Here is a 23,240-nt window from a genome sequence, read left to right on the forward strand (position 1 = left end):
ACAGATGTTCAATGATATTCAGGTCTGGGGACTGGGATGGCCATTCCAGAACATTGTAATTGTTCCTCTGCATGAATGCCTGAGTCGATTTGGAGCAGTGTTTGGACATTGTATTGCTGAAATATCCATCCCCGGCGTAACTTCAACTTCGTCACTGATTCTTGAACATTATTCTCAAGAATCTGCTGATACTGAGTGGAATCCATGCGACCCTCAACTTTAACAAGATTCCCGGTGCCGGCATTGGTCACACAGCCCCAAAGCATGATGGAACCTCCACCAAATTTTACAGTGGGTAGCATGTGTTTTTCTTGGAATGCTGTTTTTTTTGGACGCCATGCATAACGCCTTTTTGTATGACCAAACAACTCAATCTTTGTTTCATCAGTCCACAGGACCTTCTTCCAAAATGAAGCTGGCTTGTCCAAATGTGCTTTTGCATCGCTCAGGCAGTGACTCTGTTTGTGGCGTGCTTGCAGAAACGGCTTCTTTCTCATCACTCTCCCATACAGCTTCTCCTTGTGCAAAGTGCGCTGTATAGTTGACCGATGCACAGTGACAGCATCTGCAGCAAGATGATGCTGCAGCTCTTTGGAGGTGTCTGTGGATTGTCCTTGACTCTTCTCACCATTCTTCTTCTCTGCCTTTCTGATATTTTTCTTGGCCTGCCACTTCTGGGCTTAACAAGAACTGTCCCTGTGGTCTTCCATTTCCTTACTATGTTCCTCACAGTGGAAACTGACAGGTTAAATCTCTGAGACAACTTTTTGTATCCTTCCCCTGAACAACTATGTTGAACAATCTTTGTTTTCAGATCATTTGAGAGTTGTTTTGAGTAGCCCATGATGCCACTCTTCAGAGGAGATTCAAATAGGAGATCAACTTGCAATTGGCCACCTTAAATACCTTTTCTTATGATTGGATACACCTGGCTATGAAGTTCAAAGCTCACTGAGGTTACAAAACCAATTTTGTGCTTCAGTAAGTCAGTAAAAAGTAGTTAGGAGTATTCAAATCAATAAAATGATAAGGGTGCCCATACCTTTGCACCGGTCAAATTTTGGTTTAATGCATATTGCACATTTTCTGTTAGTACAATAAACCTCATTTCAATCCTGAAATATTACTGTGTCCATCAGTTATTAGAGATATCAAACTGAAATGGCTGCTGCAAACACCAAAATATTTAGAACTAAAAATGATTAAGATTAATAGGGGTGCCCAAACTTTTTCATAGGACTGTATAGGCGCCACTTTCAACAGTTCATGTAATTTTTGTGTTTTCTAAATAATGAAAATCAGGGGTATGTAGGATCACTATCAGATTTATGTTGGGGGTCTTCCACATCACTATTGGGGATCCATGAGATCACTATTGGAGGTCTATCAGATTACTAGTGAGGGTCTATCAGATCACTACAGGGGGTTCATCAGCTCACTATAGGGGATCTATCAGATTACTATTGGAGGTCTATCAGATCACTATCGGGGGTCTTTGAGATCATTATTGGAGGTTTATCAGATTACCATAGGGGGTTTATCAGTTCACTATTGGGGGTCCATCAGTTCACTATTGGGAGTTTATCAGTTCACTATTGGGGGTCTATCAGATTACTATTGGCGGTCTATCAGATCACTATTGGGGATCTATCAGATCACTATTGGGGTCTTTGAGATCATTATTGGGGGTATATCAGATCACTATCGGGGGTCTTTGAGATCATTATTGGGGGTCTATCAGATTACTATTGGCGGTCTATCAGATCACTATTGGGGATCTATCAGATCACTATTGGGGTCTTTGAGATCATTATTGGGGGTATATCAGATCACTATCGGGGGTCTTTGAGATCATTATTGGGGGTCTATCAGATTACTATTGGGGGTCTATAAGTTCACTATTGGGGGTCTATAAGTTCACTATTGGTGGCCTATCAGATCACTATTGGGGGTCTATCAGTTCACTAGTGGGGGTCTATCAGATGACAGTGCCGGCCTTGAGATAACTTCATGGTGAGGTTGGTGAGGACTCTACCATAGGGTCACCATCCTCCTCGCCTTCCTCTTCATCTCTCTTCTTGTCTTCCCGCAGATGACTATCCGATCACATTTGAGCACACGACTGCTTGGAGACTCTCAGATATCGGCGTTCGCTGCGGCTTATTCTCTTATATATAACATGTACTTAGGAGATTATTTGTACTTTTATTCCCTTTCTGGTTTGTCTATAGAAGGTTCTTCCAATCGCATTGACCTAAGCTATGACTATGGGGGACAAAACACTGAAGACACCGGATAACAATGACAAGATGACTAAACCGTACCTTGAGCTTCATCATGGAGTCCTGGCATAACTTGTCTCCTCGTGCGGCCGAAACCTCATCAATCCCGATAAGTTTTGCCTTGTACCGAACGCCGTCGCCTTTAAACCTTTTTATTAAAGTGGCTTCGCTGCGATCTTGGCCTGAAAGGAAAGAGTTAAAAAAAGAAAAAACTTATCAAGAAAACTTAAAGACACAACAAGAAGGAGATCGCGCCCCACAAGGTACAGCAGCTCCGTAACATTCCTGCTGTAGACATTTCTAATATCTGGCGACCGATGGTTTCATTTTTTTTCTCTTGCTGGAGGCGAAACTGGTTCAGACAACAAAGACGGGAGAAACGCGTAGTAAACAACCGAAATAATCGCCATCTGCTTCACCGCACAGAACAGGGGCGAGCACAATGAAATGCATATGTTCTGTTCTACTATTGTACGGAACACGCAAATGTGATTTATGTATCAATTACCAAGTGGGACCCGAACTGGAGAGCAACTGCAATACCCAGATCCACCAATAGGGGGCAGATATATAGAAGATGAAGTAATGTAACCTATCCGTATACTAGAGAGCGGTGACATCACTGAGAATACAGCCTATCCGTATACTAGAGAGCGGTGACATAGTTGACCTATCCGTATACTAGAGAGCGGTGACATCACTGACTTATCCATATACTAGAGAGCGGTGACATCACTGACCTATCCGTATACTAGAGAGTGGTGACATCACTGACCTATCCGTATACTAGAGAGCGGTGACATCACTGACCTATCCGAATACTAGAAAGCGGTGACATCACTGACCTATCCGTATACTAGAAAGCGGTGACATCACTGACCTATCCATATACTAGAGAGCGGTGACATCACTGACCTATCCGTATACTAGAGAGAAGTGACATCACTGACCTATCCGTATACTAGAGAGCGGTGACATCGCTGACCTATCCGTATACTAGAGAGCAGTGACATCACTGACCTATCCGTATACTAGAGAGCGGTGACATCACTGACCTATCCGTATACTAGAGAGCGGTGACATCACTGACCTATCCGTATACTAGAGAGCGGTGACATCACTGACCTATCCGTATACTAGAGAGCAGTGACATCACTGACCTATCCGTATACTAGAGAGCGGTGACATCACTGACCTATCCATATACTAGAGAGCGGTGACATCACTGACCTATCCGTATACTAGAGAGCGGTGACATCACTGACCTATCCGTATACTAGAGAGCAGTGACATCACTGACCTATCCGTATACTAGAGAGCGGTGACATCACTGACCTATCCGTATACTAGAGAGCGGTGACATCACTGACCTATCCGTATACTAGAGAGCGGTGACATCACTGACTATACGTCCTGTCCATATTACATGGGTTCTGTAGGATATTATATCCCGGCACCTGTCAGTGACTTTCCCGTTTTGGCGTTCTCCTATAAGACACATTAGCGCTGTGATCTATTTATTCTCGGTGCCAGGTTCCCAGACTGCTCTTTTTCTCTCCTACTCTGTTTCGGTACAGGATGAAGGCTCAGCATATGGACGGGGAAATATGGTAGAAGGAAAAAACAGTAACAAGAACAAAACGGCAGCACAATGTGACTTGTTCCAAATGTCAGCGTCACCGCCCTCAATTCTGAATGCAAAGGGTTAAGTGTTTCCTTTTACCTACAGAAAATACTTACAGGTACAAGGACACATCGGTCACACAGCGGCTTCTATATATATGGCTTGTATACACAGGCTCCTGGATACACTGTATACATTGCAGCTCTATATAGGGGTGCAGGGTCTTCCTCGTATCTCTATAGCTGCCATATAAGATGCATCGCTGTATTATGGATCCAAATGGTTCCTACTTCCCGCTATACTGGCTCCGTGCCCATATGTATGAGACTTGTGGGAAACAAATGAGGACAGGGATTATAATAGGCTATATGGGAAGAGGGAGGGGGATGGGGGTTGTTTTCATGGGGGGGCGGGTATAAAAGGAAGCTCTCGATATTGGGCACCAACAATCCTCTAGGTAAGAACTAAGGGCAGGAGCCTGTAGGAGCGTCTGGAGGACCCGAGCGCTCCTGATTATACGGACAGTCCATTAATATTAAGGACTTCATCTGTAATACTTCATTCCCCCTGCGGAGGCGCTGCAGGCAGAACACAACACCTTAACCAACACATTACAGCTTTTATTTGGGGATCAATCCCAGTGACAACAACAGTTTCTTATAAATGGATACAATGTTGCCAGAGCCCCATTCCTAGTGTTACCTATAGAAGCGTATATGGAATGTCTTATCTGCGGCCTGAGCTTTGTGCTTCTTATTCCTCGGGGTCCGGAGCGGGGTGACGCGGATCCCGCTGAGATTTTGATGTTTTTGTTGTATTTTCCTAGGATTGCGCTTGAATTGCTGCAGATTTGGCGGTGTTTGGTGCCGGCGTTTACCAGGCTCTCAGATGTCACCTCCGACTATTTATGGAAATATTTCTCTTTTCTTTGCACATTAAGAAATAAACGCTGTTATATAGGGGAGTCGGGGGAAGTTTCCATAGTTACGAGGCAGCTATTCTAAGATGTATTGGCAGCGGCGTATACTGTGCAAAGCTGTCTCATCGAAACGTGTTATTACTGCAGAATGAAAGAGCAACTGGTATCCAGAAAGGAAGAAAGAGAGAACGCAACGAAGAAGGAAACGCTAAATACTAAATGCAACATAGTTAACATAGCGGATAATGGAGCCGTCTGTTAAAGGGACAGGCGGCCAATAATAGTTATTAGTCCATCATAGAGGTAGACCATGCTATGGGGTCCAGGACGTGGCGGGGGGGGGGCACCCATTACCAGCCTTGCCAATGCCGAGTAATTGGTTTGACTTTGAGCTACTCCCAAGCAGGGAGATACCAGATTGCCAGGCAAGAGGAAGGTCAGAAGACGTGCAAAGTTATAAACAGGATGGGCAGCCCCGTTTCATAGGTCAGAGACAAGCCGGGGTCAGGCATAGGAGAGTATGAGAATTAGGTCCGGATCAGCAATGAAGTCAAGAACAAGCCAAGGTCAATACATGGAGAATCAGTCAGGATGCAGCAGAACTATCAGGCTAGGAACCTATATGGCTCAGGCACTTAGTCAGGGAGGGACTAGGCTAGGCATGGAATTAGTGATGCGTGAGAAGGCTGACACATGATTGCCACCTAAAGATATATCAGGGCACATAAAGATACATTAGGACACATGCGTGTACATCACACTTATAAGGATACATCAGGACACGTAATACAATAGTATGTCATTAGATTGATATTCACATAATATACGACTCAGGACTGACCCCCCACAATGGCTCCCCAACGCCCCGCCTGCTCCCCCCCCCCGTCCCATACGGTTTCATTCCGTCTCACCAGGGGAATCGCCGCACATCACACAATGCGGAGTCATTTTATTAATTAAAGATAAATGGAACATACGGTGCGAACGGCGAGGAAACAAAGGAGAAGAGCTATCGCTCCCATCGTCACGTCGTCTGTGAGGAGAGATACCATCAGATTTCATGTGTGTTACAAAAACATCAACCGCGTCTTACGTCTCAGAGAAGCCTTTGGTCTTTTCTCTTCCTCATAAAAAAGCCTTAAAGACGTCCCAAAAGCTGCGGGATAATGAATTCCATCCTATATAGTCAAGTAAACCGAGGAAATTAGAAATGTGAAGTTCTTAAAGGGACGGTCCATTTATAGCCTCACTCAGCTTTCTTATCAGCCTTTCAAAACAACGTGATTGTGCAACATTGTATCGTAAAGTGATAAGCGCTATGTGTGGCCCCCGGTGGTCAGGCTGTGAACTGCAGTCTGTCAAGGGATCGGTTAAATGTTGCAATATTATATTGGATTGAAAAATTGGAATTTTTAACCAGATTTGACCGAAGGTATTCGGGAGAGGCGAAAAGTGATGCTAGGTATAAAATTCTAGTGAATATATTCAGTAACGGGGGTGATCGGCGTCTCCTGGTCCGGCTAGTGTCACTCCATACCCAGCCATGTCACATGCTATATGGCTTCTTATTTCGGCCCCCCAGTCACTGAGCACGGATCCAAGTCTATCTGTTATCAGTCCTACAAGATTACATGAGAACAATCCAGGACATCACCATCTTCCTACAGACCGCTGTATACATCTATATATACATAGTTATACAAAGTTTCACCTACTCTTTCCCTTCCTTACTGCTGATTTACCTGTGTCGGTCCTCACTGTAGCTGCATTCTATTCATGAAACAGAAGGCTGAGGATGAACAGTATAATGTCAGGTAGACTCTTTAAGTAATTGTATCGTCTTTTCATCATATTAGACAGAATTTCTCTGTTATTATTGAGTGAAGCAGTTTATCAATAGATCACCTGAGCGTGAACCATCTCCGGGGTCGGCTGTGTATTATTTATGTATCTGGATTTCACGGCTTGTCACCCCGGGCCGGACTATGAGTCATGACACAGGAAGCCGATTCCGCCCGTAGCTTTCGCTTATGTTTCTTGTCTTTGATTACATCGACTTTATGATTCATCGTAGACATTGGAAACATCTGTTCCAGAGCAGGTTATTGGCGCGTATTACTCCTGTAGCGCCTTCGGGCTGCCGCCTACCTGCAACCTGCACCGCAACCCAAAGAGACTTTGGTCAAACTAATTTGTGTGGGGGAGTAAAAGAAATGACACAATATTGTCAATGGCGGATGGAGCACTAGGACCTGATGTTACATGGGAGCTCTAGGACCTGATGTTACATGGGAGCTCTAGGACCTGATGTTACATGGGAGCACTAGGACCTGATGTTACATGGGAGCTCTAGGACCTGATGTTACATGGGAGCTCTAGGACCTGATGTTACATGGGAGCTCTAGGACCTGATGTTCCATGGGAGCACTAGGACCTGATGTTACATAGGAGCACTAGGACCTGATGTTACATGGGAGCACTAGGACCTGACGTTACATGGGAGCTCTAGGACCTGAGGTTACATGGGATCACTAGGACCTGAGGTTACATGGGAGCACTAGGACCTGAGGTTACATGGGAGCTCTAGGACCTGATGTTACATAGGAGCACTAGGACCTGATGTTACATGGGAGCACTAGGACCTGATGTTACATGGGAGCACTAGGACCTGACGTTACATGGGAGCACTAGGACCTGAGGTTACATGGGAGCACTAGGACCTGAGGTTACATGGGAGCTCTAGGACCTGAGGTTACATGGGAGCTCTAGGACCTGAGGTTACATGGGAGCACTAGGACCTGATGTTACATGGGAGCTCTAGGACCTGATGTTACATGGGAGCACTAGGACCTGAGGTTACATAGGAGCACTAGGACCTGATGTTACATGGGAGCACTAGGACCTGAGGTTACATGGGAGCACTAGGACCTGAGGTTACATGGGAGCACTAGGACCTGATGTTACATAGGAGCACTAGGACCTGATGTTACATGGGAGCACTAGGACCTGACGTTACATGGGAGCACTAGGACCTGATGTTACATAGCAGCACTAGGACCTGATGTTCCATGGGAGCACTAGGACCTGAGGTTACATGGGAGCTCTAGGACCTGATGTTACATGGGAGCACTAGGACCTGAGGTTACATGGGAGCACAAGGACCCGATGTTACATGGGAGCTCTAGGACCTGAGGTTACATGGGAGCTCTAGGACCTGATGTTACATGGGAGCACTAGGACCTGATGTTACATGGGAGCACTAGGACCTGAGGTTACATGGGAGCACTAGGACCTGATGTTACATGGGAGCTCTAGGACCTGAGGTTACATGGGACCACTAGGACCTGAGGTTACATGGGAGCACTAGGACCTGAGGTTACATGGGAGAACTAGGACCTGAGGTTACATAGCAGCACTAGGACCTGATGTTCCATGGGAGCACTAGGACCTGATGTTACATGGGAGCACTAGGACCTGAGGTTACATGGGAGCACTAGGACCTGAGGTTACATGGGAGCACTAGGACCTGATGTTACATAGCAGCACTAGGACCTGATGTTCCATGGGAGCACTAGGACCTGATGTTACATGGGAGCACTAGGACCTGAGGTTACATGGGAGCACTAGGACCTGAGGTTACATGGGACCACTAGGACCTGATGTTACATAGGAGCACTAGGACCTGATGTTCCATGGGAGCTCTAGGACCTGAGGTTACATGGGAGCTCTAGGACCTGAGGTTACATGGGAGCACTAGGACCTGATGTTACATAGGAGCACTAGTACCTGAGGTTACATGGGAGCACTAGGACCTGATGTTACATAGGAGCACTAGGACCTGATGTTACATGGGAGCACTAGGACCTGATGTTACATGGGAGCACTAGGACCTGATGTTACATGGGAGCACTAGGACCTGATGTTACATGGGAGCACTAGGACCTGATATTACATAGGAGCACTAGGATCTGAGGTTACATGGGAGCACTAGGACCTGAGGTTACATGGGAGCACTAGGACCTGAGGTTACATGGGAGCACTAGGACCTGAGGTTACATGGGAGCACTAGGACCTGAGGTTACATGGGACCACTAGGACCTGATGTTACATAGGAGCACTAGGACCTGATGTTCCATGGGAGCTCTAGGACCTGAGGTTACATGGGAGCACTAGGACCTGATGTTACATAGGAGCACTAGGACCTGATGTTACATAGGAGCACTAGGACCTGATGTTACATAGGAGCACTAGGACCTGATGTTCCATGGGAGCTCTAGGACCTGAGGTTACAGGGGAGCGCTAGGACCTGATGTTACATGGGAGCTCTAGGACCTGAGGTTACATGGGAGCACTAGGACCTGATGTTACATGGGAGCACTAGGACCTGATGTTCCATGGGAGCTCTAGGACCTGAGGTTACAGGGGATCGCTAGGACCTGATGTTCCATGGGAGCACTAGGACCTGATGTTACATGGGAGCTCTAGGACCTGATATTACATGGGAGCACTAGGACCTGAGGTTACATGGGAGCACTAGGACCTGATGTTACATGGGAGCACTAGGACCTGATGTTCCATGGGAGCTCTATGCATGCCATATATTCTATGTACTAATACAGCAAGAATACAGTATAACTTTTGCAATAATTATTATGACATGTACAGTGAGCGCAGGATCAGTATTTACCATAGCTCTCACACTCCATTTATGAACCAGGAAGCTCAGGTTGAGCAATGCTCTAGAACCCAGAGGAGTTTGGTAGGGCTTGGAATTTTTGAAAGACATAAAAGTTAATATTCAGTGTAATATAATATATAAATGTAGCCAATAGACAGATATTTAAGTGTAAGCATAAAAACCTCCAAACTTTACACTGCAGGTTACATCTAAGATACTGAATATCTGAATATGAAGTAACATACAACAAAGAATTGTTAATTTATATTAAGTAATTTTAATTAATTTATATTTATATAAGTAGAATTGACCATCTAGTATTGTCTTAAGAGTAAAAAGTTTCCTTCATAACTCAGAAATGATAGTTTATAATTCAGGACTCATACATTGTAACTTAAAACTGATACATTGTAACCCAGGACTGATCATTTCTAACTCAAAACTGATACATTGTAACTTCATTCTGATAGTTTAGAACTTAGAATTGATACACAGTAACTTTTGTCCGATGTTTATAAATGCAAGACTGATACATTGTAACCAGACTATTATTTTATAACTCAGGATTGATACTTTGTAACATCAGATGGATTATTTGTAACGCCATAGGACTGATGCATCGTAACTCTGGCATGATAGATTGTAGCTTAGAAATGATACATTATAACTAGACTAATATTTTATAACTTAGGACTGATAATTTATAACTGAGGACTGATACATTTTAACCAGACTATTTTATCATTCTGGACTGATACATTGTAGCTTAGAAATGATACTTTATAACTCAGGACTGATAATTTATAACTTATCACTGACACATTGTAACTTCTTACTGATACTTTATAATGGAGGACTGATACATTGTAACCAGATTCAGGATTGATACTTTGTAATTTTGATACTTTATAACTCCAGATTTTTCTGAGCCTCAGTGTGAAAACTCCTTAAATCTTTATATAGATGTAGCAAATGTGAATTTACTAGAAACTCCTGAAATCTTCTGAGAATGTTGCGTGCGGTTATGAGAACAGCGCCGGAGAATTACTCACTAAAGAGAGGTTAGCCAAGGCGTTCAATGCAAGTGCTGACCCGTTAAGAATTGAGATGAATGAGATAGAAATTCAATTTCATATGAAATCTCTTCAGTTTCTTAGGCTGCAAAAATAACATGAAACGCGGCGGTTGGAGAGTAAAACAGAGAGCGGCCATGGGTGCGCTGGATCCGCCGCAGCTTTACACTGGATTTTGGCCTTTTGCAGGGTCCCGACCGCTGTGAACTGTTTACTGTAGAAAATCCCATTCTTAGAAATCCAGCTATTGTTCAATAAAGGAAGATTAAGGGGCTCAGACTATTCTCCTCGCGTCTGAGACGTTAACAAGGACAAGTCTATGATGTGGCTGCAAAAGGCGAGAAAAAGCGACAGAGCAAAGAAAGAGGCCAAAAGAGAACTAGTGATAAGTGTGAAGTAGTGAAAAAAGCTTCCATGTAAAAAATGTGAAAAACTATCGATGTGAGTGCAGCTCCAAGGTGCCCATGATAACACTTCCTGGCCTGAGCTCTTGTCCTAGTAGGACTGATATTATACTTGTATACAAAGGCAACAAAAAGAAATCATGAAACATAATATCTAATAAAATAATGAAGATGAAATATAGAAAAATCAATAGACAATCTAAGAGAATCTACTCATGGACAGCAAATAGATTTCATCTTCATTATTTCATTGTACCTATTCATATTCATATTGGTGCATTAAAGTGATTTAAGTTATTCTTGAGAACAGGGTTAAATGGATTGTTACATGTAAGTGATAACAGAATATAATACAGAGTGGTAATACATGGCGGCCAGCGCAGCGCAACACCGGGAACAGCTGCAATAACATTATAAATATCTCTGTGAATAGGCTGAAGTGATGAATCTAAAGAAATTCTCCTGGGCTCGGAATTATCTCTACAGACCCGTCATCTACTGTATGGATGAGACAATTACTGTAGGAGACAATCTGGGGATTAACTCAAGGAGAAGTGCAAGTGTCGCAGAAGGTGACCCCAAGGTCATGGCTGAGAAGATGCAGAACATACTAAGGGATTAAAGGGGAAGGATTTGTTGTATTATAGATTTATAACATTACCATAAGAATCACAATGGGAACTTATATATTATAATACTGCCCCTATAACTATAATACTACTCCTATGTACAAGAATATAACTACTATAATACTACTCCTATGTACAAGAATATAACTACTATAATACTACTCCTATGTACAAGAATATAACTACTATAATACTACTCCTATATACAAGAATATAACTACTATAATACTACTCCTATATACAAGAATATAACTACTATAATACTGCTCCTATATACAAGAATATAACTACTATAATACTACTCCTATATACAAGAATATAACTACTATAATACTGCTCCTATGTACAAGAATATAACTACTATAATACTACCTCCTATGTACAAGAATATAACTACTATAATACTGCTCCTATGCACAAGAATATAACTACTATAATACTATTCCTATGTACAAGAATATAACTACTATAATACTACTCCTATATACAAGAATATAACTACTATAATACTACTCCTATGTACAAGAATATAACTACTATAATACTACCCCTATATACAAGAATATAACTACTATAATACTGCTCCTATGCACAAGAATATAACTACTATAATACTACTCCTATGTACAAGAATATAACTACTATAATACTACTCCTATATACAAGAATATAACTACTATAATACTACTCCTATGTACAAGAATATAACTACTATAATACTACCTCCTATGTACAAGAATATAACTACTATAATACTACTCCTATATACAAGAATATAACTACTATAATACTACTCCTATATACAAGAATATAACTACTATAATACTACTCCTATATACAAGAATATAACTACTATAATACTGCCCCCTATGTACAAGAATATAACTACTATAATACTACCTCCTATGTACAAGAATATAACTACTATAATACTACCTCCTATGTACAAGAATATAACTACTATAATACTACTCCTATGTACAAGAATATAACTACTATAATACTACTCCTATGTACAAGAATATAACTACTATAATACTACTCCTATATACAAGAATATAACTACTATAATACTACTCCTATATACAAGAATATAACTACTATAATACTACCTCCTATGTACAAGAATATAACTACTATAATACTACTCCTATGTACAAGAATATAACTACTATAATACTGCTCCTATGTACAAGAATATAACTACTATAATACTACTCCTATATACAAGAATATAACTACTATAATACTACTCCTATATACAAGAATATAACTACTATAATACTACCTCCTATGTACAAGAATATAACTACTATAATACTACCTCCTATGTACAAGAATATAACTACTATAATACTACTCCTATATACAAGAATATAACTACTATAATACTACTCCTATGTACAAGAATATAACTACTATAATACTACTCCTATATACAAGAATATAACTACTATAATACTGCTCCTATGTACAAGAATATAAATACTATAATACTGCTCCTATGTACAAGAATATAACTACTATAATACTACTCCTATGTACAAGAATATAACTACTATAATACTACTCCTATGTACAAGAATATAACTACTATAATACTACTCCTATGTACAAGAATATAACTACTATAATACTGCTCCTATATACAAGAATATAACTACTATAATACTACTCCTATGTACAACAATATAACTACTATAATACTACTCCTATGTACAAGAATATAAATACTATAATACTGCTCCTATGCACAAGAATATAACTACTATAATACTACTCCTATGTACAAGAATATAACTACTATAATACTACTCCTATATACAAGAATATAACTACTATAATACTACTCCTATATACAAGAATATAACTACTATAATACTACCTCCTATGTACAAGAATATAACTACTATAATACTACTCCTATATACAAGAATATAACTACTATAATACTACTCCTATATACAAGAATATAACTACTATAATACTACTCCTATATACAAGAATATAACTACTATAATACTGCCCCCTATGTACAAGAATATAACTACTATAATACTACCTCCTATGTACAAGAATATAACTACTATAATACTACCTCCTATGTACAAGAATATAACTACTATAATACTACTCCTATGTACAAGAATATAACTACTATAATACTACTCCTATGTACAAGAATATAACTACTATAATACTACTCCTATATACAAGAATATAACTACTATAATACTACTCCTATATACAAGAATATAACTACTATAATACTACCTCCTATGTACAAGAATATAACTACTATAATATTACCTCCTATGTACAAGAATATAACTACTATAATACTACTCCTATATACAAGAATATAACTACTATAATACTACCTCCTATGTACAAGAATATAACTACTATAATACTACTCCTATATACAAGAATATAACTACTATAATACTACTCCTATATACAAGAATATAACTACTATAATACTACTCCTATATACAAGAATATAACTACTATAATACTGCCCCCTATGTACAAGAATATAACTACTATAATACTACCTCCTATGTACAAGAATATAACTACTATAATACTACCTCCTATGTACAAGAATATAACTACTATAATACTACTCCTATGTACAAGAATATAACTACTATAATACTACTCCTATATACAAGAATATAACTACTATAATACTACTCCTATATACAAGAATATAACTACTATAATACTACCTCCTATGTACAAGAATATAACTACTATAATATTACCTCCTATGTACAAGAATATAACTACTATAATACTACTCCTATATACAAGAATATAACTACTATAATACTGCTCCTATGTACAAGAATATAACTACTATAATACTGCTCCTATATACAAGAATATAACTACTATAATACTGCTCCTATGTACAAGAATATAAATACTATAATACTGCTCCTATGTACAAGAATATAACTACTATAATACTACTCCTATATACAAGAATATAACTACTATAATACTACCTCCTATGTACAAGAATATAACTACTATAATACTACTCCTATATACAAGAATATAACTACTATAATACTACTCCTATATACAAGAATATAACTACTATAATACTACTCCTATATACAAGAATATAACTACTATAATACTACCTCCTATGTACAAGAATATAACTACTATAATACTACCTCCTATGTACAAGAATATAACTACTATAATACTACTCCTATATACAAGAATATAACTACTATAATACTACCTCCTATGTACAAGAATATAACTACTATAATACTACTCCTATATACAAGAATATAACTACTATAATACTACTCCTATGTACAAGAATATAACTACTATAATACTGCTCCTATGTACAAGAATATAACTACTATAATACTACTCCTATATACAAGAATATAACTACTATAATACTACTCCTATATACAAGAATATAACTACTATAATACTACCTCCTATGTACAAGAATATAACTACTATAATACTACTACTATGTACAAGAATATAACTACTATAATACTACATCCTATGTACAAGAATATAACTACTATAATACTACCTCCTATGTACAAGAATATAACTACTATAATACTACACCTATGTACAAGAATATAACTACTATAATACTGCTCCTATGTACAAGAATATAACTACTATAATACTACTCCTATGTACAAGAATATAACTACTATAATACTGCTCCTATGTACAAGAATATAACTACTATAATACTGCTCCTATGTACAAGAATATAACTACTATAATACTACTCCTATGTACAAGAATATAACTACTATAATACTGCTCCTATGTACAAGAATATAACTACTATAATACTACTGCTATGTACAAGAATATAACTACTATAATACTACCTCCTATGTACAAGAATATAACTACTATAATACTACACCTATGTACAAGAATATAACTACTATAATACTACTCCTATATACAAGAATATAACTACTATAATACTACTCCTATGTACAAGAATAAAACTACTATAATACTACTCCTATGTACAAGAATATAACTACTATAATACTGCTCCTATGTACAAGAATATAACTACTATAATACTACTCCTATGTACAAGAATATAACTACTATAATACTGCTCCTATGTACAAGAATATAACTACTATAATACTACTCCTATGTACAAGAATATAACTACTATAATACTACTCCTATGTACAAGAATATAACTACTATAATACTGCTCCTATGTACAAGAATATAACTACTATAATACTACCTACTATGTACAAGAATATAACTACTATAATACTGCTCCTATGTACAAGAATATAACTACTATAATACTACTCCTATGTACAAGAATATAGCTACTATAATACTGCTCCTATGTACAAGAATATAACTACTATAATACTACCTCCTATGTACAATTAATCTCATGCAGTATAATGCTCTTCTTTCTATTAGTATTTGGGTATATTATACATCAGTATTACAATTTGGGTATTACCTTTGTTCACATAAAGGATTTTTCAGTGCTACTCTGTGATACATTACACTATATGGCGGTGTTCTCCTCTGATTCATGTTTATATATATATGCAGTTGTCAGGAGATGAGTTGTCAGTAACTTGTTACATTTTGTCTCCTCTTGTATATTAACATGATGTCTTTTTTTGGTTCTTCACTTAAGACGCCGGTTACATTAAGTGCCCCCTCCTGCTGAGACGTTTCCATCTGACAGCCCCATGTGTTTCGCCTCTGCTGAGATATTCTCCATTATGTGTGATCTCTTAGAGGAATCTTTGCTCCGGTTTGGTCTTTTCGCCACGTTGTGTATCACTCCTAGAAGATTCTGGTGGCGCCGACATTAAATAACATGACAAGCATTGACCTTGTGACCTTCGGGATGTCGCATCATCGCTACATGTCATAGAGCGGAGATTTATAGGGAGCGAGATGACGGTAATATTCATTGCAGCACACCACATAGTGGAGCTACAGGATGGAGGCCGCAGTCACATCTGGGCCCCCGTGGGGCCCTTCAGCCATTTTACAAGACCAATTAATTACTGGGTGGAGAAGATCGTGGCTGTGCATGGATTTCTATAATTATTTCTACTCTAGTCACATCCAGAGCTGCATTTATAATTCTGCCTGGCCTAGTGTCTCATGGGACCCTCAGACATATTGTAGGGCTGTAAATAGCAGATAATTATTGGGTGAGAAGAAGGTGGCTGTGTATAGAGATATAATCACATCTGCTCCGGTCACATCCAGAGCTGCATTTAGATTTCCGATGATGTCATATAGAGGTGATCTAATTATTACAAGTGCAGATAGTTTCTAAAATAGACCCTGCCTAGGCCGGGGGTGCAGGTGATATCAGATCCTGCAGCCTTAGTGCGGAGGTTAAAATAGAAACATTTTAAATGCGGCTCTGGATGTGATTGGAGTCTGAGTCTTCACATAACTTCAGTTCAATACCAGATAATGCAAAATGTTACGTATTGCAGATATCACCTCACTAAGAGAACCCTGTCTATAAGTCTTATTAGGGTGGGGGGTGTCAGGGCATGCTGGGAGTTGTAGTTTCGCACCAGCTGGAGTGCGGCAGGTCCGGGTCACTGGGAGCCTTACAATATTTTCCTGCAACATAAAAACCACAAACCTGAGATATTTCTCCCTTTCTAGAAACTGGGTCGGGTCACCGACTGAAAAATGTGCTGAAAGCAAAATGGTAAAGTCTGCGTGTGCTGCAACGGGGTCGGTTTATGTGTGCTGTGTCGTGGTCGCTTTCCATGTGCTGTAGCATGGTCGCTCTGCGTGTGCTGCAACGGGGTCGCTCTGCGTGTGCTGTGTCGTGGTCGCTCTCCATGTGCTGTGTCGTGGTCGTTCTGCGTGTGCTGTGTCGTGGTCGCTCTCCATGTGCTGTAGCATGGTCGCTCTGCGTGTGCTGTGTCGTGGTCGCTCTCCATGTGCTGTAGCATGGTCGCTCTGCGTGTGCTGTGTCGTGGTCGCTCTCCATGTGTCATGGTCGCTCTCCATGTGTCGTGGTCGCTCTCCATGTGCTGTGTTGTGGTTGCTCTGCGTGTGCTGTGGCGTGCTCACTCTGCGTGTGCTGTGGTGTGCTCACTCTGCGTGTGCTGTGGTGTGCTCACTCTGCGTGTGCTGTGTTGTGGTCGCTCTGCATGTGCTGTGTCGTGGTCGCTTTCCATGTGCTGTAGCATGGTCGCTCTGCGTGTGCTGCAACGGGGTCGCTCTCCATGTGCTGTGTCGTGGTCGTTCTGCGTGTGCTGTGTCGTGGTCGCTCTCCATGTGCTGTAGCATGGTCGCTCTGCGTGTGCTGTGTCGTGGTCGCTCTCCATGTGCTGTAGCATGGTCGCTCTGCGTGTGCTGTGTCGTGGTCGCTCTCCATGTGTCATGGTCGCTCTCCATGTGTCGTGGTCGCTCTCCATGTGCTGTGTTGTGGTTGCTCTGCGTGTGCTGTGTTGTGGTTGCTCTGCGTGTGCTGTGGTGTGCTCACTCTGCGTGTGCTGTGTTGTGGTCGCTCTGCATGTGCTGTGTCGTGGTTGCTCTGCGTGTGCTGTGGCGTGCTCACTCTGCGTGTGCTGTGTTGTGGTCGCTCTCCATGTGCTGTAGCATGGTCGCTCTGCGTGTGCTGTGTCGTGGTCGCTCTCCATGTGCTGTGTCGTGGTCGTTCTGCGTGTGCTGTGTCGTGGTCGCTCTCCATGTGCTGTAGCATGGTCGCTCTGCGTGTGCTGTGTCGTGGTCGCTCTCCATGTGTCATGGTCGCTCTCCATGTGTCGTGGTCGCTCTCCATGTGCTGTGTTGTGGTTGCTCTGCGTGTGCTGTGGCGTGCTCACTCTGCGTGTGCTGTGGCGTGCTCACTCTGCGTGTGCTGTGGTGTGCTCACTCTGCGTGTGCTGTGGTGTGCTCACTCTGCGTGTGCTGTGTTGTGGTCGCTCTGCATGTGCTGTGTCGTGGTTGCTCTGCGTGCTCAGTCCGTTTACCGTACAGCTGTGGCGTGACTATGAGGACGCAGGCAGTGGCAGCGCCGCCGTTCACGAATGATTTATTCTGCAGAGTAGGGACTAATAGACCCAATGGGCCTCGCAGATACAGATGTCGCGGCTGCCGCAGTCCGGGGCCCAGCAAACTGTAACAGAACGCCAGCTGTGCAGAATCCGGGGGCAGCGGCGCCAAATCCGAAGGGCAGCGGCGGCGACTCCCTCCATGGCTTCACATGATTCATGACATTGTTACAAGAACAGACGCGACACCTTGGAAACAGTAAAGAACGGATGTGGCGGTGACAAGCGCACGTGCACGGCGACAGCGAAAAAACACGAAGAACCGCGTCAATGTCATCAGAATTAACATACCTTAATTACACGACATGGTAATTACACAAACACGTAACGCAGGAGGCGAAAATCGCGACACGGATTCACAGATACATTGTCAGCCGCAGATCTGAAGGAAGATTGGAGTTGTCACCCAGCTTTCCCAGACTCAGAAAAACTGCCTAGAAGAGTAGAGCTGAGAAAGTGGTTCAAGCTGGAGCTGTATATAATAGGGCCACTGCTATAGTGGTCAGAGTGCTTGTCACCCAGCTTTTCCAGAATCCTGAATGACATATGAGGCTAGATGAGCAATGGCGCTGGTGAAAGCGCTCACACTTTTATTTATATTTGAATAATCCCCGCCCACTTGACCATATGATCCATTTTCCAGGACAATTCTGCAACATTGTGTTATATTTACCTGCAGTGTATCCGAGCAGGCGTTGTGATAGGATTTCCCATGCATGCAGCTGATCCGCGCGGGTGGGCCTGGAGGCGGAGCCAAACTGGCCTGATATTGATGGCCAACCGTGGGAAAACACCATTGCTATAATGCAGTGCTCTCCTTATAAATACGGCAACGTCTTGTCACCTCTGCAACAATCTCAGCTCTGCTACATCCACCAATCTCATCCTAAGTTACAGTATAACACAAACCATTATCTCCACAATCTCACGATAAACAATTAAATCTCCGTTTTCGAGGCTTAATACAAGCGACTCGCCCGACAGAACCTGCACAAACCCCTCGACCCTGAAGGAATTGGCTCAATTACTGCAAACTCGTCTCCGACCCCCGGATATTAACATCCAAATTAAAAGCTATGGATTCGCAGTCCCTCGGGGGCCGGATACAAGATTATAAAGTATTTGCTCCTCTTAGGTAATATGGTATTTGCCTATAATAATCGGGTGGGGGGTTCGGGGAGGGTGCGGGGGAGGGGGGGGGGGGGTCAGGCTAATCTGGGCATTCACGATCACACCCAATAATAATAACTGCATCACTGTATCTTTAAGGGATTATAAATAATCCTGCACAAGTTTATGGAGTTAATATGAGGCCGGGGGGATCGGAGGGGCACGCATTGATTTCGGTAGAGCCATGCCTTTATCCCGCGGCGACACTTTGTGCACTTTTATTATATTATTTTTACAACAATTGATTTTTTTGGACTCGTATTTGTTTCTCTTTGTGTTTAATTAAAGGGGCGGTGTTCAGATCATCAGACATCGCGCATCGAGATATTTTAATGTTTCTATTTATATATATCAGGAGAAAAAACAAGGCAAACAAGGCACAAATACTGAACAACTACAAAGTAAAAAAATATTGTCAAAAAGACAGAAATTCATAAATGAAGGAAGTTTATTAGAAGGAATTGATAAAAATAAGGAAACAAAGTAATAAAATGGATTCAAATAAATGACATAGAAGACGGGGGAAGCAAAACTACCAGAAGAACAATGTGGCGGGCGCAGGATCATATCGGTGCGGGGAATAACTATACATCAACGCTGCTCTGAATGATTCAAGACACAATGTCTCAATGTAAACCCCTCAACCAAAAACCGTATAATAGGGGCGCAGGGTCTACAATGTAACAGGTACATATATAGTGGATATATAGAACATCGGCCTGTCTGAAACCGATAGCAGCAAAGAAATGTGACCAAGTGTGTGCACAGTGATGAACAAGGCCGCTCTTGCTCTTGTGGTTCAATACAGGAGCGCACTGCGCAGGCGTCGGAAGTTGGACCGACAGAAGAAGACAGAATAGGCGATTACAGCTGAAGATGGAGGCGGCGCTGGAAAGAGCTCTCGGGCAGCAGTGGAGACGCTCCCATCTCCGTTTGAGCGCTGGGCCCCGCCCTCATTGCTGCGGAGAACTCATTTGCATACCGGTTAAAACCGGTATTTCTAGGGAACGGCGCGGCGGAGACCACGTCTAAAGGTAAGAGATGAATAAACTTTCTAAAGGCATGGTAATTAGAAAAATATGTTGCTTTAGTGGTAGAATCCCTTTAAATACTTCAACCAAGATGCCGCTAAAACTGCAGTAAAATGCTCCACGTGAACCCAGCCTTACACAACAGGTGGAATTGGGGACAAACATAAGAAAGCAATAACACATTTCTGTATACAGGATGTTGTCAGCCGGATACAATAACTATCTATGTAGGACTTTGAGAGGAGCCCCCTGAAACCCTTCCCCCCCCCCCCCCCCCAGGCTTCAGATCTCTGCATCAACAAAAACCTACAAGGTCTGCACCTGTTTAGTCAGTCTGTGTGTGCAGACACCGGGGCGGTGAGTACAAGGAACGTACAAGGAGCGCAAATTACCTGGAGAGAAGACTCAGGACAAGGGTCTGCACAGATAGATAGATAGATAGATAGATAGATAGATAGATAGATAGATAGATAGATAGGAGATAGATAGATAGATAGATAGATAGATGATAGATAGATAGATAGATAGATAGATAGATAGATAGATAGATAGGAGATAGATAGATAGATAGGAGATAGATAGATAGATAGATAGATAGATGATAGATAGATAGATAGATAGATAGGAGATAGATAGATAGATAGATAGATAGATAGATAGATAGATAGGAGATAGATAGATAGATAGATAGATAGATAGGAGATAGATAGATAGATAGATAGATAGATAGATAGATGATAGATAGATAGATAGATAGATAGATAGATAGATAGATAGATAGGAGATAGATAGATAGATAGATAGATAGATAGGAGATAGATAGATAGATAGATAGATAGATGATAGATAGATAGATAGATAGATAGATAGATAGATAGGAGATAGATAGATAGATAGATAGATGATAGATAGGAGATAGATAGATAGATAGATAGATAGATAGATAGATAGATAGGAGATAGATAGATAGATAGATAGATAGATAGGAGATAGATAGATAGATAGATAGATAGATAGATAGATAGATAGATAGGAGATAGATAGATAGGAGATAGATAGATAGATAGATAGATAGGAGATAGATAGATAGATAGATAGATAGATAGATAGATAGGAGATAGATAGATAGATAGATAGATAGATAGATAGATAGATAGATAGGAGATAGATAGGAGATAGATAGATAGATAGATAGATAGATAGATAGATAGATAGGAGATAGATAGATAGATAGATAGATAGATAGATAGGAGATAGATAGATAGATAGATAGATAGATAGGAGATAGATAGATAGATAGATAGATAGATAGATAGATAGATAGGAGATAGATAGGAGATAGATAGATAGATAGATAGATAGATAGATAGATAGGAGATAGATAGATAGATAGATAGATAGATAGATAGATAGATAGATAGATAGATAGATAGGGCTCCTCAGGGTCTTGCTCATCACTTTTCTAGGTTCCTGACTGGCAGATGTCAGATATCAGACAATATAATGGGGACCTGGCGACATAGAAGCCATAGTGACTACCTGGAGACTTTGGCGCGGCTCTCGGTAGTCGGGGTGACATGTATCCACCGGATCTTTCTGTGTTTCAGAGTTTTATTTAATTAAACAGATCAATGGCGTGCGGCGAGTACAATCATTAGACTCCAGTCAGGAGAGGAGAGAAGAGCGAGGACAAGGGGAGAATTAGCAGCGACAATTACAGCTGACAAATCCTTTAATAGAACTTTGAGGCCTCGCTGCCGCCTTACTGGCGCTGGCGGACGTTCACCTGAAGACGCGGCGCTGCCGATACGACGCCTTTCATATAAAACAATAGTGACTGCAGGGAAGATAAAATGATTTATGATAATGCGAAGTGTGAACAAGAACAAAAGATGATCCCAGGCGGAAAAAAGAAAATAAATGGACAATAACTCATATTATATACAGGCTGCCTTATGTCTCCGTATTACAGCGCTAAGTGGACGGTTATTTATACTGTGACCGACCGCCATATATCACATATTGTACAGCCTGTCTAATAGACCGCAGCCAAAATACTGTATGTATGAGGTCATATAGAACAACCATCAGTCCATGTCTAATCCATACAGACCTTACCCAGGTTATACCGGCTGTACATATATAATTATATACAGTATATACCCAGGTTATACCGGCTGTACATATATAATTATATACAGTATATACCCAGGTTATACCGGCTGTACCTATATAATTATATACAGTATATACCCAGGTTATACCGGCTGTACATATATAATTATATACAGTATATACCCAGGTTATACCAGCTGTACATATATAAT

General features: G+C 40.9%; 1 protein-coding gene across 7 annotated transcripts in view; it reads right to left on the minus strand.

The window, feature by feature from the left end:
* The window catches only part of DAB1 (DAB adaptor protein 1), a 499,349-nt gene that overhangs the window by 85,321 nt on the left and 390,788 nt on the right, over nucleotides 1–23,240 (minus strand). For all 7 annotated transcript variants that reach the window (XM_075286464.1, XM_075286463.1, XM_075286461.1 and 4 more), the window contains exon 6: nucleotides 2,325–2,464. In XM_075286464.1, coding sequence (XP_075142565.1) covers nucleotides 2,325–2,464 — 140 coding nt within the window. The remainder of the gene's footprint in view (nucleotides 1–2,324; nucleotides 2,465–23,240) is intronic.

This window comes from Leptodactylus fuscus, chromosome 9, assembly GCF_031893055.1.
Source record: "Leptodactylus fuscus isolate aLepFus1 chromosome 9, aLepFus1.hap2, whole genome shotgun sequence".
Lineage (NCBI taxonomy): Eukaryota > Metazoa > Chordata > Amphibia > Anura > Leptodactylidae > Leptodactylus > Leptodactylus fuscus.